Source organism: Cynocephalus volans, chromosome X, assembly GCF_027409185.1.
Source record: "Cynocephalus volans isolate mCynVol1 chromosome X, mCynVol1.pri, whole genome shotgun sequence".
NCBI lineage: Eukaryota > Metazoa > Chordata > Mammalia > Dermoptera > Cynocephalidae > Cynocephalus > Cynocephalus volans.
Window position 1 is genome coordinate 11864477 of NC_084478.1, and position 18308 is coordinate 11882784.

The 18308-nt window shown below is 45.5% G+C and overlaps 2 protein-coding genes across 2 annotated transcripts in view; both read right to left on the minus strand.

Moving 5' to 3' along the window:
- LOC134367168 (G-protein coupled receptor 143-like) overlaps positions 1 to 18308 on the minus strand; it is a 363716-nt gene that overhangs the window by 230914 nt on the left and 114494 nt on the right. The gene's annotated exons all lie outside the window — the stretch shown is intronic.
- LOC134367020 (protein Shroom2-like) overlaps positions 1 to 18308 on the minus strand; it is a 75454-nt gene that overhangs the window by 6552 nt on the left and 50594 nt on the right. The window contains exons 2-4 of the mRNA XM_063083667.1: positions 5678 to 5699; positions 3517 to 4008; positions 1953 to 2124 (exon numbers count right to left, since the gene is read on the minus strand). Of these exons, the coding sequence (XP_062939737.1) occupies positions 1953 to 2124; positions 3517 to 4008; positions 5678 to 5699 (686 nt within the window). The remainder of the gene's footprint in view (positions 1 to 1952; positions 2125 to 3516; positions 4009 to 5677; positions 5700 to 18308) is intronic.

Consider the following 18308-nt stretch of genomic DNA (forward strand, 5'->3'; position numbering starts at 1 on the left):
GGAATGCTGGATACACATCTGGCTGCTTCCCCAACAGCAGCTGCAAAGCAGGTGACCAATCAAGTCCCCATCTGCACTGAGGCCACCTTCTCCAGCATGACTCCACCTGAGCACACTTTGCAAAAACGTGTGATATCAGAAACTCGGGGATGCTGGAAAGAAGGTGGAAAAGATAACACAGCACTGGCCTCTTTGTCAAATCAAGCAAAAAAATAGGACCCACCAACACCACAGAGAACTGTGATATGTGGCATTTGCTTATTGAACTAGAAATGTAAGCCTGCTGCAAGCTCACAGCAACCATTCAGTCCCGAAGCAGTCATTTCTGGTGAGATCCTGAAGCAGGTGCACAGAGCCACATGGGTGAAGGTGAGCAGCGTCGGGGCACGCTGCTCCCGAGTTCATCCCATCACAGAAAACAAGACATGCATGTAAGGAATGTAGTTCTCTACAGCTGGGGTGTGCCTAAATTAAAATGGTTCAGATGGTACAGTTCTTCTGGCTTTATTAGGATAAACTGGAAATACTTTTGATATTTTTTTAGATGAAAATACAACCAGAATAAAACAGTATCCTGAGCCAGAGAGAGGGCCTCTAAAAGTCCCTAGAACAAAACCCTTACTTTTCACTTGTTTTTAATCCCTTGAGCCAAAAACTTATTTCTTAAATTGAAATAATTTTCCTTTACATATGTTATGAGGCTCAATATTTCCTCCAGAACACGTTTATTATAATTGAAATCAACCAGTGGTATTTTTTTAAAATCACTAATGACACTAGTAGACTTTCAACATAATTGTTTTCAAAGGTCTTTGTCCCCAAAAAACAACAACAACAAAACCCCAGTACTTTTTATGAAAGCTCTTTCCATAGTGCTAGGCCAACAGCAAACACGCACAAAATGCTGGCTCACTCCTTTTCTTTTCCTAGTAGTGATGATTTATGCAAACTCAGGTCCCCTGGAAAAAACAGTACATGCTATCCTCTGAGCCTGACTTTCGCTGGCAATACCTTTGTCCCTTTATATTAAGTCCTGCCTGTATAAAACAGGTAGTAACAACATGTGATGGGTCTGGCCTGCTGACGTGCCATGGACAGTTAAAACTAATATAGTAGTAATGATTTTGGCACTGATAAGAACAACTCTGTCCCTACTGTGACTGCCATGGCCACCTGGCTATTTGTCCGTGAATCCTGTTTTTTTTTCTTTCGGTGGCAGGCCAGTATGGAGAGCCAAACCCTTGACCTTGGTATTATCAGTGCCATACTCACCCAAGTGAGCTAAACAGCCAGTCCCTGAATCCTGTTCCAACCTCATCTGCAACCCTCTCTCCCTATCCACACAGCTCCAGCTACTGGCCTCTGCTACTTTTCCAACATGCCACCAGGCTCCCACCCAGGACCTGTGCACTGGCTAGCCCCCTTCCCAGCATGCCAGACAAAAACAGCGCTTGCTCCTCATGTCACTCTGGGTCTCTGCTCAATTATCACCTCATCAGAGCCCTCTCAATAATCACATGCCTTTGTTTTAACCTCTCTATGCCTTCGCCTTGTTTTAATTTTCTTACCACTCAACATATTACATTAAGAGTTGGGCAAAGTTTTTCTGTCAAGAGCCAGATAGTACATATTTTAGACTTTGCAGGCTATATGGGCACTGTTGCAACTATCCAACTCTGCCGCTGTAGTGTGAAAGCCACCACAAACCGTATGTAAATGAACAATGTGGCTGTGTTTCAATGAAACTTTATTTACAAAAGCAAGCAGTGGGCCAGATTTGCTGATCCTGTATTGGATATATTTGTTTTTGTGTTGTCTGTCTCTCTCTCCTGTGTGAACATAAGCTCCCTCAGAGAAGGGCTCTATTCTGTTTTGTCTACCACTAGATTCTCAAGTGCCTGGGCAAGTTCTCGGGAGTTAAACATGTGATGGTTTTTGGTTGGCTTTCCTACCTTCTTCACTGACAGGTCATGGTCCAAGTCGCTCCCTGAGTAGTCTTCGGGCTCCTGCTGCTCTTGTAGGCCCTTCATCTTGATCAGCAGCTCAGCTTTAGGGGCTGATGTGCTGTAATAAGTGGAGTTGGTGGCCAGGGACATGGCTGCCGGCACACTCGGCTCCTCTTTCCTGGGTAAAGATGTCAGAATTTCAATTAGCTGCAACCATGCACACAGATGCCCCCTCAGCCCTGCTTCCTGGGTTGTGACAAATAAATGCTGGCACTAACATTAGGACACCTGCAAGGGAAATAAGACAGCCAAAAACAAACAAAACAGGTGGCGAAGTTAAAACTAAAAAATAAAACTTTGCCAAATGGATAGTCATAAAGTCTGTGAAATGTAGTTTTTTTTGTTTTTTTGTTTTTTTTTTTTTTTTAAAGACAACCGGTAAGGGGACCTTAACCCTTGGCTTGGTGTCATCAAGACCACGCTCAGCCAGTGAGCGAACCGGCCATCCCTATATAGGGATCCGACCCATGGCCTTGGTGTTATCAGCACCACACTCTCCTGAGTGAGCCACGGGCCGGCCCTGAGATGTAGTTTTTTAAAAGGCCAAAAAACTTGGATGAGCAGGAACATCCAAAAATCTCTGCTGGGGAGATGAAAGCACAGACTGTCCCCTCCTGGAGTCTGGGGTCTCTGTGGCTGAGGCCATGCATGGCACAATCTGCAAAAGCCACTCCCAAGCACCCTCCTACCAGCAGCCACAGTCGCTCCTTCTTGCTGGTTCTAGTGTGTCCTCTTTCTCCTTCTCTGCCGCATTTCATGGGCACTGCACCCTACAGCACATGACTGATGCTTGTGGTGACGGAGCGGGCAGAAACAGCAGGGAAGATGCCACCACACATGCCTTTGCGTCAAATGAGTGAAGGAGAGAGACCTGACAGTGGTACTTACAAAACTAACAAGACGAATTTGTTCAAGCAGGTGCAAATAAATTTTATAAGCCCAACTTGTTAAGAAACACAGATACTCAGTCTAAGCCTTCTGTCCTCTTATGCTGGGGTTTCTCACGTCAGAACTCCCCCCACAGTTGTCTGTGGTGGGGACCGTCCTGTGCACTGTAGGATGCTGAGCAGCATTCCTGGGCTCCACCCACCGGATGTCAGAAGCTCCCCTCCACACACAGAGTATGACATTGTCAACTGTCCCCTGGGGCAGACAATGGCCCCCGCTGAGAACTGTTGCCTTACGAGAAAGGAGAGCTGTGGGCATCATGATAAATCACACGGGCCTCCAGCCAGCAAAGCTCAGCGGGCTGCAAAGCACGTGTGTTTCCACGCCTTTGCCACCCACCGAAGTCTTCATCCCCAGGGACAAGGTCTCTGACCCTTAGCTTTACTTTCAGTAGGCTCACAAAAAAAGCTAAAAAGTTCTCAGCATTGGGGAACACTCATAAAAACCTGCCCCCCCCAAAGAGCAGTCAGGAGAACAGAGAAACAGACACGCACCCCTCTCCCTTTTAATCCTTAAGATGCCGGCAGAATCATGCACAAACTGGAAAGGAGCATCTACTTACTTCTCCTCTGCGGTCCTCGGGGAGGGGACCTTGGGGAGCAGCTTCCTCCGCTGCTGGGCTTCTTCCAGGAGGTGCTCGTCCTTGGGGAAGATCCCTTCCATCAAGTCCATGGTGGTTTTAATCTTTGCACTGGGATCCAGGATATCGGCCAAGGACTTATCCTTCCCCACGATCTCCCTGGCCAGTGCCTCTGACTTCAGCTCTTCCACGGTCTTCTCTTTGGTCCTCACGTAGCCTAGACCGGGAAGGGGCGCAGGGGTGCTGGGGGGCTTGGGCTCAGGGCCCTGCCGCGTGTACACGCAGAAGCGGGAGTAGGACTGCTCCGGCGTGCTCAGCGTCTTGATCTGGTGTCTCTCCAGGCCGGTGGGCAGGGCGGGCGGCTCGGCTGGGCACGCCAGACTCTGGCGGCTCTCCTCGGGCCGGCTCTCCGAGTGCACGATCTTGATGGGCACCATCTTCACCGTGGTGTTGTTGCCCATCACCCGCTCGATTCTGAAACAGAAGAGCCTCTGCTGACATCGCAAAGCATGCTCTGGGCACCGACTCCAATCCAGGACTCTGACTGGTGGGTCCCCCCCTTACAGATGGTGCACCTTACTCCAAGACCCAACATGTCCCAGGGAGGCAGAGGAGGTCAAGCTCCCTCCCTCCCCTACCTTGGTCTCCCCACTCTCAGCAGTCTGACTCCTTTCCATTCTCAAACTGTCCACCTCACACCTACAGGCGTCTGAGGGCATCTTCCTGCGGTTTACTGGTGATAGGAGGGTGGTTTAATTTCCATTTGTTTTTATTTCAGTGAGAATGCAAACTTGAAGTCCCACTCAGTTACATTTTCTCTTGTAGGGAAATACATAGTGGATAGACGTTTTTGCAGAATTATTGTTAGTGCCTTTAGTCAGTGTTCCTCAAAGCAGGTTGGCACACACCTGCGGGCTGCAGCGTGGTGTCCGGGGCCGCGAGAATGCCTGTCAGGAGGGGCTGTGTCTGGAGGCCCCCTCGGAAGCTTCCTCCTGTGCTGGCGGGTGCTGCATCCCACTGCACCTGCCTTCCACCTCCCACACTCCTGGCCCCCTCCCTGTGCGCGGTTCACACAGCAGACGACAAGGATCCCACAGCCAATAGGGAGCTCCCGGTGCCGTGTCATTCTCAGTGGCTCACAAAAGGCACACATTCCTGCTTTAAAAAGAGTTTCTCAGTGAAAGGACATGGGGAGGTACCTAAAGCACCTGGGGCAGGGAGAGGGCAGGAAGAACCCTCCCGGCCCATGCTGCTGTGCCTCATCTGCGACAACCCCAATGCCGGCTGCTCTCAGCTGCACCATGCTGGACCACACATAGGGGACTGTGACATAGGCTGCCAGGACCAAGATCTTTTCAAGGTATTTTGAAAGGACATATTGGAGAAAAAAGAGCCATCTGCTGGTGTCCAGGAGGGAAAGAAAAAACAAGTCAAACAAGCAACGCAAACTCAGGACGTGTTTCTGACTCTGACTTGCAAATCACTTCTACAATGTGAGCTAATGGACCCAATTTTCAGCAGCATGAGGGAAGTGGTGGTGCTCTGAATTAAGTGCTGTTTTTCAGCCTTTCACCGCCGATTAGGAACACAGCACGGTTCTTTCTCTACACATAAGGGTGTGCTGTGCAGGTTAAAATAAAATAATTTTGTATTTTCTTCCCTCTCTCCAGTAGAAACCTCTGAAGAGCTGATGTTTTCTATCTAGGTACTCCTACACAGTCCCCGTAACTCCCTCCTTGTGAGTAAATTTTAAAAAGTCTAACCCTGTGGAAAACACCGTTTAGATACATCAAACTTAAGAAGGGAAATCCTGCCGTCGTATCCAAGCTAGGACGGACAAAAACCCTTCGCACCCGTGTCACTCCAGACTCAGAAACTCTGGCCACTTGTTACTGACGTTAAGCCGGATGGTATTTCCATCTTCCCCTCTTTGTGCAGAAATTTGTTTCCCAGTGAAGGAAAGCATGATAGAAAAAATTAAACAACAAAATCAAATCTTCCACAGGTTAACATAGACTTTCCAACAAAGCATCTATTCCTGGTCACTCTCTCCTTCTTGAGAATGGTCAAGATTTCCACATTATAGAAGTCTGATGAACGTTTACTTCAAAACAAGGACAAGATGCAGTGGATTCGGCCTTACCGCAACCAGGCCCCATCAATTCCTAATGGAAAGGTGGCACTGGGAGGAGGGGGGAGAGAGGGGAGGCCAAGATCCGGCCCCTCCCTACGGGCTAGCCCCCACCTCAACCTGTCCCACAGCCCCACTAACACTGAGGAGGCTGAGTGGAGGGCAAGAACGCCGCCAAGGGAACGGAAGTAGCCTGCGAGCTCGGCCACACGTGCTGCTGCTCGCAGGTGCAGGCTTTCGTGAAGACTCTCCCAAGCCCACTTCTGCGAGCAATCAAATCTCTACCTTCACTGCCGGGACGGAAGATGCTGCTGGCCCCATCGCCATTCTGTTGTTTAAAAGTCCAAACTAAACACAATCAAAAACCTCAGAGAATTTTAAAAGGTTTAAAAGTAAGCTTGCTCGTTTTAGGACAGGCACGGATACATTTTTATCTGGAATGACTGACTACTCAGAGGGCAGGGACGTTTTGTTCTCTCCTTCTCTGCATTCTTACTGCTGAGCTGCTCGAGAAATATCTGTGGGATCTGTGGTGCCTGGCACGTGCCGTACATGCAACAGATGGAGAGAAACAGAAAGGAGGGACACAGAGACAGGCTGGTGGCTAGTGCCCAGGAAATCAAGGCAGTCACTGTAGGTCAGGACCAGGAGAGTGCCTCTGAGCTGAGGCCGCTGAGGAGGTCACGCCACAGCCAGTCCCTTGCCTGCAGATAGAGTGGAGGACTCCTGGTGACTGGTAATTGGGATTCCATGTTTTCATACCAGGACTCACCAACAGCACACATCTTGGGGATGGTGACATTTAACTCAGTGCATTATGAGCGAGTTCCCTGGCATCAAGTTTCGTGAGTGGCACTGCTGCCATCTACTGACTGCATTCCCGGAAAAGAATAGAGAGAACACAGGGACTGCTCCAAGCGCCCACCCGGAACGCTGCGCGTGCCTATACGGCAGCGGACGCAGGTTCAAGGACAGCATCAGAGCCTGACAAGTAGGGTAAAACCACCTTTGTGGACCCTAAGGACATCGGATGGGAACACTAATAATGCAAATGCCCAAAGATTCCTTCCTCCTGCTGTCACTGCTTGTTAGAGTCCCTCTCAACCCATAGAGGAGATAGAGTGAGAAAACCCACACTCACTAGAATACCACCCACCTCCTGGAGCCCACACCAAGCAAGTTCCTCAACGGAGAGCACTGCAGTCACACTAGTTCCCTGATGGCACCCAGAGGGGAACTAGGCCGACTCGACTGCAAAGATATCACACCTTTTACCCACTACACAGACCTCTCTGTTGCTTTTCCTTCTGCTATGGTGTGAATGTTTGTCTCTCAAAATTCATATTAAAATCCTCAACCCCAATGGGACGGTAATAAGACAAGGGGCCTTTAGGAGGTGATGAGGTCATGAGTGGAGCCCCCATGAATGGGATTAGTGCCCTTATAAAAGAGACCCCAGAGAGCTCCCTCACCCCTACCACCATGTGGAGGGAGACACAGCGAGAAGGCACCGTCTATGAACCAAAAAATGGCTCTCACCAGACACCAAATTTGCCACACCTTGATCTTGAACTTTCAGACTCCAGAACTATGAGAAATGCATTTCTGTTTGTAAGCCACCCAGTTTATGGTATTTTATTATCACAGGCTGAATGGACTAAGACCTTTCTTCCAGAACTAACGATGTTACCAATTGAAAAAATATTTAAGTAATATCTACATTTTAAGTGATAAAGCACAGTTTAGGACCACAGATAAAGCTGTAGTTGTGATGCCACACTTGGAGATACAGGACAGTATCAATAATGTCCTTTCACTGTTAAGTTCTTTGGAAACTAAAAAAAAAAAAAAAAAAAAAGTCTCGAGACTCCAGAGCAGTGAGGTCCGACAGAACTTCCTGTGGTGACCGGAAATCCCTGAGTGACTGGAACCATGGCACCCATTAATCTGGAATGTCCCTCTTAGTCCCTTTGTGAGATCTGTACTGTAAGTCACTGAATTTTTGGAATCTCATTTCTAAAACAGGCTAGCCTTCACTCTACCTCACAGAGATTCCTAACTCACTTCTCAGCTAAGTAAACTCTAAGCTGATCAACATTTAAATGCAAAAGAATGACCTGTGGGAGATTTTTTTTTTGCATATTTTATTTATTTATTTATTTGTTTGTTGGTTGGTTGGTTAATTTTAACACTTATTTGTACATATTTCTGGGGTACAGTGTGCTGTTTCAATACACGCACATACTGCGCAATGATTCAGTTACGGTAAACAGCATAGTATTGTACCCATTAGTCGCCCTTTTTTCCCCTTCTTCTTCCACCACCAACCCCCCTGCCTGTGGTACCCATTATTCTACTCTCTACTTCTATGAGAACCACTTTTTTTTTTAACTCCACATGAGTGAGATCAAGCAGTATTTATCTTTTTGTGCCTGACTTCACTTAACATGATGGTTTCCAGTTCCATCCATGTTGCTGCAAATGATAGGATATCATTTTTAAGAAATAGCTGAGTAGTAATCCATTGTGGGTATACCACAGGGTTTTTTTGTTTGTTTTTTTATGCATTCCTTCGCTGATGGACATTCAGGTTGATTCCATTTCTGAGCATTGTGAATAGTGCTGTGATGAACATGGGAGTGTAGGTGTCTTTTTGATGTATTGATTTCATTCCCTTTGGGTATATACACGGTAGTGGGGTAGCTGGGTGCTCAGGCAGATCTATTTTCAGTTCTCTGAGGAACCTCCACACTGCTTTCCACAGTGGCTGTACCAATTTACACTCACACCAACAATGTAGGAGCCTTTATTTTTCTCTGCATCGTTGCCAGCAGTTGTTATTTTTTGTCTTGTTGATAATAGCCCTCCTAACTGGTTTGAGATGATACCTCATTGTGGTTTTAATTTGCATTTCCCTGGTGATTAGTGATTGGGGCATTTTTTCATGTGCTTGTTGCCCATTTGTATATCTTCTTTTGGAAAATGTCTGTCCAGGTCCTTTACCCATTTCTTAATTGGGTTATCTGGGGTTTTTGCTGTTGAGTTGTTTTAGTTCCTTACATGTTCCAATTTGCAAACACTTTCTCCCATTCTTTAGGTTGTCTTTTCACTTTGTTGATTGTGTCCCTTGCTGTGCAGACGCTTTTTAGTTTGATTAGTCCCATTTATGTATTTTTTCTTTAGTTGCCTGTGCCTTTGTAGTCTTGTTTGAAAAAGTGCTGCCGGCTCTTCGGGAGATTTTTTAAAAGCTTTTTTGTATTAAAAAATTATTGTATATATTTAAGGTATACAACTTGATGATTTGATATAAATTGTGAAATAATCACATGGTGATTGAAATTTCATACTGTGAAATAATCACAATCAAGCTAATTAAATATTCATCACCTCACATACTTTTTTTTCTATGTGGTGAGAACACTCAGGATATACCCTCTTAGCAAATTTCAAGTGTACAGTACAGTATTGTTGCCATAGTCACCATGCTGTACATTAGATCTCCAGAACTTACTCATTTGGCATAACTGGAACTGTGCACCCCCTGACCAACATCTCTCTATTTCTCCCTCCTCCCAGCCCTGGTAACTTCTATTCTCTTTGGTATCAGGGTGTTGCCGGCTTCATAAAAATGAGCTTGTTTCTGGCTATGTCCCCCCATCAAAGCTTAGCTCCTGTTAGTACAGTTCACTTCCAGGGCTCTGCTCAGTCCCGTGAAGTCAGAAATTGTGAAGGGGCTGAGGCTTTTCACCACCTGCCAGCTAACAAGGTAGCCTGGCCCAGTGTCATGTTCATATCCAGAGTCAGGACCCTGGAGCCCTGGTCAGAGACGCAGACTGTTTATTATTCACAGCAAAAAGCAGCAGCCCAAGCAACGTCTTGGGTTGGTACCCAACACCCCAGTTCCCACAGGCCATGCTGGGAGGGCAAGGCATTCACCTGCAGGAGCACGGGTTGCCCCACTGGAGAAGAACCCCGAACTGAGCTTTTGTCAGGGCTACTAATGGCCAGCAGGCCCTTCCCTCCAGAGAGGACTCATTACCTGGAATGCCACTAAACCCCTCAGGGGCTAAGGAGAAAGGTCTCTAGGTTTGCAACACTGGAAGGCAAGCCAAAGTCTCCCCGGGAGGGGAAGGAGCAGGCTTTAGAGGCTTGGAATGCCTCTGAAGAAGGAGATTGTCCCTATCTTTATTAGGTCCCTATGTCTAGCTCCCAAGGCTGGTTGTGCCTCGAGCAAAGCTCGTTAGTGTGCCCTTTGCTCCAAACACCCATACCCTGCAGGAATGCTGAGAAATCCAGGGAGAATTGTCACCCCACACACTCCTTGCCACTTCAGGCCTGTGGTGTTGAGCACTGCCACTGTTGCCAGCCTTAGGTACCGAACCTGCCCATGCTTTTAGAAACAGTCCCTTTATTAAGCTCTCCTTAAATTACCAGGTTTGGGCATGCCACGTGCTTCCTGTAGAAACCCTATCTGAATCAAAATGTACAAAAAATGTACAGATCAATAAGAAAAACACAAACAACCCAACGGGATGATAATCAAAGGCTTTGGAGAGGAAATTCACAAAAGACAAAACCTTGCTGGCCAGTGAGCACGAAAACATGCTCAACCTCAAAGGTGCTTAAGCCACGTCTCCTACCACACAGTGGTGGCCAGGATGTGAGGAAGTGGGACTCTCGTTTACTACTGGCCGAACTGGAAAGCGGAGTGATGTGGGAGGACAACTCGGCCTTATCTCGTAGAACCGAGGAGCCTCATCCTTTTCCATCAGCCACTCCTGAGAATCCCAACGCCTCAGGCCTTCACATTCAGTTCTTCTCTAGGCGCGCCCCCTAGAGGAACGCGCCCGCACTGCTCCATCACAAGAGCACTGATCTCCAACTACTGGAAACGACCTAAATGCTTAGCAACTGGGGAATGTGTTAATAAATTATATTTATAAATTTACCTTAGAGCAGGTAAAATTAGCTAAATCTATATGATCATGGGTAAATCTCGAAATCATAATGTTAAGTGAATAAAGGATATACACTTATGATTACGTGTGGAATTTTAAAACTCAAAACAATACTCTATTGTTTATGGAACATATTTTTAGTTAAAGTCTGAGATCAAATATAGGAAGGATAAATACCAACTTCATATTAGAGGTTACTTTTGGAAAGGAAGGATAGGAATTAGTTGAATAGAGGGACCCTTCAATTGTGCCTGTAAACCATGATTTCTTTAGAATATCTGAGGCATAGATGGCAGAAAATTAACAAGTATCAATTTTGGGTAGTGATTAGTTGAGTGCCTATAACATTCTTATCTGTATATTTTCTATATGCGAATTCTTTTATAATTTAAAGACAGTTAAAACAGCCGAAAGTACTTATTCAGATCAGTTAAACAAGTTACAGAGTGTCCACAGGATGGAACACCGTGCATCCTTTGCAGGTATCTCCCACCGCCCACCACTGCCCCCGCAGTATATTTTGCTTTTCCCCGCAGGATTTATATATATATATAATTTTTTTTTCCCGCAGCTGGCCACTATGGGGTCTGAACCCTTGACCTTGGTGTTATAAGGCTGTGCTCTAAGCAGCTCAGCTAGCCAGCCAGCTCTCCATCACATAGCTATAACCATGACGATAAATGTAAGATTGTTAACCTCGGCTATACCTGAGTAGTGCCACCATAGGTGATTTGTGTTTTTCTCCCATATACCAAGTTTACAATGAATATATAGTCATTTTACCAGAAAAATAAACAATGCAGTGAATCATTTGTGCAGTAACATGTCAAAATAAACATGTGAGCAATTAGCAGCAGTATTCAATTCCAGACCAAATACTTGGAAAGTATTTTTGCTACTATTTGGTGTGCTTATGCTGTCACCTGGTGGAGAAATGGAAGAATGCTTTATGAATGTAATTTATAAAATTCAGCAGTGTTCTTTAAAGATATTTATAACTATTATTTGTAAAAATGAATACATGCTCATCATTAAAAAAAATTAGAAAATACATAAAAATACAAAGAAACAACAGAACCACCCAAATTTCACTTTACCATTAACTCAAGATTCTGAACTCCTGGGCAGGGTACAGTAGTTCTTTCACTATCAAGTCAGCATTTTTGTTTTGTCTTGTTGGCTGCTGGCTGGAAACTTCTCAGAACTGCTTTCGCTGTATCCCATAGGTTCTGGTATGTTGCGTTTTCATTTTCCTTGGTCTCCAGGAATTTTTAAATGTCCTCTTTAATTTCTTCTTTGACCCATTTGTTGTTTAAGAGCAAGTTGTTTAAGTTCCATGTATTTCTACAGTTTCCAGGGCACCTTTTGTTATTGATTTATTGTCTTATTCCATTGTGGTTTCACAAAATAAATGGTATTATTTCAATTTTTTAATTTCATTATTTATAATAAAAAATTGTTTTTTCTTTTTGGTGGCTGGCTGGTACAGGGATTGAACCCTGGACCTTGGTGTTATCAGCACCATGCTCTAAACAAATGCGCAGACCAGCCAGCCTCCTTAATTTATTTTTCTTAATTGACCCAAGAGAATGGAATATATTTTTGGAGTACAAAATGATATTTGGGTACATTCATACTGTGGGCAATGATCATATCAGGATCTTAGTATATCCATCATTTCAGACATTTGTCACTCCTTTGTGTTAGGAACATTCAGCATGAGTTTGACTAGCTATTCAAGGATGCACACTGCTTTGTGGTTAACTGTAGTCTCCTTATATTACCGTTGAACACTAGATCCCATTCTTCCTAACTCTATACTAGTTTGTATCCACTGACCACCCTCTCCCCTTCCCCCTGACCCTTTCCCCACCAATTTCTAGTAACCACTGTTGTACTGTCTACTTCTGTGAGATCAACTGGTTTAGCTTCCACAAATGAGTGAGAACATGTGGTATTTTTTTCTCTCTGTGGGCCAGGCTTATTTCACTTAACATAATTTTCTCCAAGCTCATCCCTGTTGCTGCAAATGGCAGAATTTCATTCTTTTTTATGGCTGAGTAGATTTTCATTGTGTATATATTCCACATTTTCTTTATCTAATCATCATTTGAAGGACATCTAGGTTGCTTCCAACTCCTGGCTGTTGTGAATATAGCCACGATAAACACGGGAGTGTAGGTGTCCATTCGACATGTTCATTTCCGTTCCTTTGGGCACATATCCAGCAGTGGGATTGCTGGATTGTGTGCTAGTGCTATCTGTAGTTGTTTGAGAAATCTCCATACTGTTTTCTATAATGGTTGTATTAATTTACATTCCCACCAACAGTGAATGAGTTCCCCTTTCTCCACATCCTAGTCAGTACATTTTATTTTCTGTCTTTTTGATAATAGCCATTTTAACTGTGGTGAGATGATATCTCATGATAGTTTTGATTTGCATTTCGCTGATGATTAGTGATGTTGAGCATTTTTTGTATATCTTCTTTCAAAAAAATGTCTATTGAGTTCCTTTGCCCATTTTTAAATCAGATGATTTATTTTTTTACTTTTGAGTCATTTGAGCTCTTTGTATATTCTGGATATTAATCCTTTATTGGATGCCTAATTTGTACATATTTTCTCCCATTCTACAGGTTCTCAGTTCACTTTGTTGACTCTTTTCTTTGTTGTGCAGAAGCTTTTAGTTTCATATAATCCCATTTGGTAATTTTTGCTTTTGTTCCCTGTGCTTCTGAAGTATTTTCATAAAATCTTACCCAGACCTGTGTCCTGAAGTGTTTCCCCTATGTTTTCTTCTAGAAGTTTTGTTGATTCTGGTCTTACATTTAAGCCTTTAATCTGTTTCGAGTTGATTTTGGTATATTGTGAGAAGGAGGTGTCTAGTTTTTATTCTTCTGCATATAGATTTCCAATTTTCCTAGCACCGTTTATTGAAGAAACTGTCCTTTCCCCAATGTGTGTTCTTGGCTCCCTTGTCAACATCAGTTGGCTGTAGGTACATGGATTTATTTCTGATTCTCTTTTCTGTTACATTGGCCTGTGTGTTTGTTTTTGTGCCAGTACCATGCTGTTTGGATTACTATAGCTTTGGAGTATATATTGAAGTCAGGGAGTGCGATCCCTCCCACATTGTTCTTTTTGCTTGGGTTTGCTTTGGCTATTTGGGGAGATACCACTGTGTTAGTTCACAGGTTGGGGGTGTGCACATGCACTCTGTGGGGCAGTTGTCTCAGGAGCTGGCTCACTGGGGATGTAGTTGCTGCATTGATTCACAGGATGGGGGTGTGGGCATATGGTGTGTCAGGATCCCTGGCACTGGTTTGCCAGTGGCAGGGTCTCTGTGCTGCTTCTCTGACCCAGGGTGGGCCCACCAGGGGCATGTCAGCCAAGCTGTTTGTCACTCAGATGAACGTGCATGTGATGGCTCTAAGACTCAGGAGTGGTTCTTCCAGGGAAATGACAGCTGAGCTGTTTCTCTCAGTCAGGGGCATGGATGTGCTTTGCCTCAACTACCTGAATGTCGGTCTGCCGGTGGTTCTTCTGCCATTTCATTTCTTGGGGCCTGATGTGAGGTCATGCTTCGCTCCATCGTTCAGGAGCTGGTCTGCCAAGGGTGGAGGTGCTGACCTGCTTTTCAGATAGTGAGCGAGGCCAGTAGCTGGGGCTGCTGTGGGGGCCCATTCAGCTACTTCTTAGACAGTTGCTAAGGCCTCTTGGCAGGCCTGCAACGAGGGGACCCAACCAGCTGCTTCTCAAATGGTGGGTGGGACTGCTAGGCAGGCCTGCAGAGAGGGGGCCTGCCCAGTTTCTTTCTGGGTGGTTGGCGGGGCCACTAGGAAGGCCTGCAGTGAAGGGGCTCATCCAGCTGCTTTGGGAACTTTTGGAAAGTGTGCTGGGTCAGACTATTCAGGAAAGAACTGCCTGGCCACATTTTCTGGGAGGGCATGGATGCACTCTACTTCCACCAGCCCAGAGACATATTCATTAGGGTAGAGATCAATGAGCTGTTTTTCCAGGTTGGGGGCTCACGTGCACACAACTCTATCAGCTGGCAGGGCTGGGGGTGAGGGGGAGAAATAGGGGGTGGTACACCTGAGCAGGGTCTACCCATCTTATTTCTGGCTGGGGATGTGGGGGTGGATCCGTTCAGCAGTTTTTGGGCTGTCTTCTCAGACTGCAGAACTAGAGTCACCGCCATTGTGAGCCCAGGCTTCAAGCCAGGATCAGGGCATTGTAGCCTCTCCTGTGAGTGCTCTGGGACAAGGGTAGAGCCTTAAGGCTGGGGAAGCTCTGTGGCTACTGGCCCCAGGACAGGGTATGCTCTCATTAGGGCTCTGGTTTCAAGATGCTGCTGTCTGGCATTGGCTTGGGTCATGAGGATGGGGTGGGAGAGCACAGTCTGTGCTAGTGTTCTACAGTGATGCAGTGTGTGTATTCTAGGCAGCTCTCTACATTTGGCTCCAGGCTTTTCCTGCCAAAGGATCTTCTGGCCTCTGTTGTAAGGGTGGGGGTTGGTGTGGGTCCTCTGCCTATGATTTTCCCACAAGGGAAAATTCGTCCTGTGTCACAGACATGGCAGCTGCGGCCATGTGCCTCTCTCTGCTCTCTCTGCTGCCATTCTGGGAATTCATGCTCAATGTGGATCTCACCAGTCTCTGCTGTACTCCTGCACTCTCCCACAGATGTGCCCATCAATGTTTAGCTGTTAGTCATTCTGGTCCTTTCCTGTTGGGGGAATGCACCCTGGGCACCTCTGCTCCACCATCTTGCCCCGCCTCTCAATCCTTCATATTTGAAGTTTAGTTTTGCTGGATAGAGAATTCTCGGTTGACAGCTTTTATTCCTTCATCACCTTGAATATATCATTCCACTCTCTCCTGGCCTGCAGGGTTTCTACTGAGAAATCTTCTGAGAGCTGTATTGGGGCTCTACTGAATGTTATAGATTTCTTTTCTCTTGCTACTTTCAGTATTCTTTCTTGATCTTTGGTTTTTGAGGATTTGACCGTGATGTGCCTTGGGGTGCTGCTCCTCTTTGGATTGAATTTGATTGGTCACCTCTGAGCTTCCTGCATCTGGATGCTGTCATCTTTATCCATACTTGAGAAGTTTTCAGCCATTATTTCCTTAGATATGCTTTCTAAGTCTCCTTCTTTTTCCTATCCTTTCGGTACACCTAGCATATGGAAGTTATTTTGCTTGAAGGTGTCCCGTAGTGACTGTAATTCTGTTTCACTTTTTTCTTATTCTTTTTTTCCTTTTACTCCTCTGATTGGGTATTGTGTAGATTCTGTCTTCAAGCTCACTGATTCTTTCCTGTGTTTGATCAAGTCTGCTGTCGGAGCTTTCTATCAAGTTTTTCCATTCAGATAGCATATTCTTTATTTCTAGAAGTTCTATTTGGTTTTAAAAATTGATTCTATTTATTTATTTACTTTATTATTATTATTATTATTATTATTATTGGCAGCTGGCTGGTAGGGATCTGAACCCTTTATCTTGGAGTTACAAGGCAGTGCTGTAACCAACTGGGCTGATCAGCCAGCCCTAAGAATCGATTCTATTTCTTTGTCGCATTTCTCATTTTGCTCCTGGATTGTTTTCTAAATATTATTTAATTTTCTATCTGTATTTTCTTATGACTTCCTGAACATTTTAAAGAGGATTATTCTGAATTCTGTATGAAGACATTCCATAAATCTGCTGTTCTTCTGGGTCCATTGCTGGAACTTTGTTGGTTTCCTTTGGGGTGTCATATTTCTGTGTCCTTTCTTGATTCTTGTGTCTTTACATTGATGTCCGCACATTTGAGGAGACAGCTACCTCTTTCAGTTTTTAAAGCTGTTCTTTGGGTGGTTTTATACCTTTACTGCTCAGTATCAGAACTTTGCCTCTCATCTGTTTTTTCTGTTCTGTGGTGGATTAATAGCAACCATCACCACTTCGTCACTGTACTGGAACTAATCTGCTGTCCTGCTGTGTAGTGGATTGAATTACATCCTCCCAAAACTCAACGAAGCTTGAATTGCATACCCTGAGTTTTATGTATTAGAAAATTAGCCCCCACTGTGACTGTTAATAGAGTGGGAAATCCTATAATGGTAATTATAAGGTGGGGCCTTGAAGACGTGATTGGGTTGTAGCACTCTGCAGTAGTGAATGGATTAAAAATTGTGGTGAGGGGTGTGGTTCTTGGTGCCTTAAAAGGAGGGGAGAGGGCTGGCCCTTGGCTCACTTGGGAGAGCGTGGTGCTGATAACAGCAAGGCCATAGGTTTGGATCCCATATAGGGATGGCAAGTTGGCTCACTGGGAGAGTATGGTGCTGACAACACCAAGTTAAGGGTTAAGATCCCCTTACTGGTCATCTTAAAATAAAAAAAGGAGAGGAGAGTCTGTCTTTCTCTCTCTCTGCTCTCTCTGCTTCCACCATCCTGCAATGTGAGACCCCTGGCTCACTGTCATCACCACCAGATGGAGTTTGGACTTCCCAGCCTCAGAAACTGTAAGCAATAAATTTCATTTTCTTTATAAATCACCCAGTTTCAGGTATTTTGATATATGCAGCATAAATGGACTAATACATGCTGTTAAGTCACAAATCGGGGATTCTCCCTGAGGGGACCAGGACTTGAATGTGTGCCTAGACTAAATTGCTGTCTTGCTGTTGTTTCTCAGACTGGGGGAAATTTTTCATGCAAACTGAATTTTAATTGTCAGTGTTTTAGTCACTTCCAGGTCATGTGGGGTTTCAACTAAGCCACCTGGACTGTGTGGAAAATCCAGTCTGGGACTGAGTCTTTCCCAGGATCTGTGCCCCCTGCAGTTCTATCACACTGACGAGTGTCCACTTTGTGGTGCCCGTGCTGATCAGGAGGCAGATCAGCTGCCAATGCCGCACCCCAATGCTCCCCTGGTGGATCACCACTCCCCATGCCTTGGCACTCCAAATGTTTCCCATGGGGCAGGCCCTTCACGAGTCCCCTGCAAACACTCAGAGACCTCTGGGCAAATTAGACACCCACCTCCTACTCTCTCCTCTCACCTATGAGACAGCAGATCCAGTGGCTCTCTCAGTGTACGGTGCTGTGCTTGTCCTGAAGGTGGGAGATGGCACTCTCTGAAGTGACTCCTTTCTCCTGTCAGCTGCAGCCCCTCTTTCCTGTGTGGGTGCAGGGGAAGCTTATGAGTTGCTTTGCTGGACTATGAAGTGGAATGGGGCACTCCAAAGTGAGATGTGTGTGTGTGTGTGTGTGTGTGTGTGTACACTCACACATACTTTTTCCCCCCAACAGTCATGGCACCCTTCTCCCCTGCAGACTCCAAGGAGCTGTATGCAAAGGGCACTGTGATGGCTTTGTCATTTCCAGGTAGCTGCTCCATGTGCTGTGCCACACTGGCCCAGAGAATGGCTGGGACTGACTCGAGTGACCGTCTCCTGCCACTCACTGTGGCTTTCCATGCCCTCATGGACTCAGTGGGTCTGCCCTCCTCTTCCCCCAATTTCCAGTGGTTTCAAGATGACTGTTTTTGTGTTTTAATGGGTGTAAGTTGGTCTCCTGTGGGGGGCACGGAGATCAATGCTGGGAACCATCTATTCCACCATCTTGATGGTATCACTCTAAGGTTTTGTTTTTGTTTGTTTGTTGTTTTGCTGTGCAGTATTTTTAAATTATTAAGTGC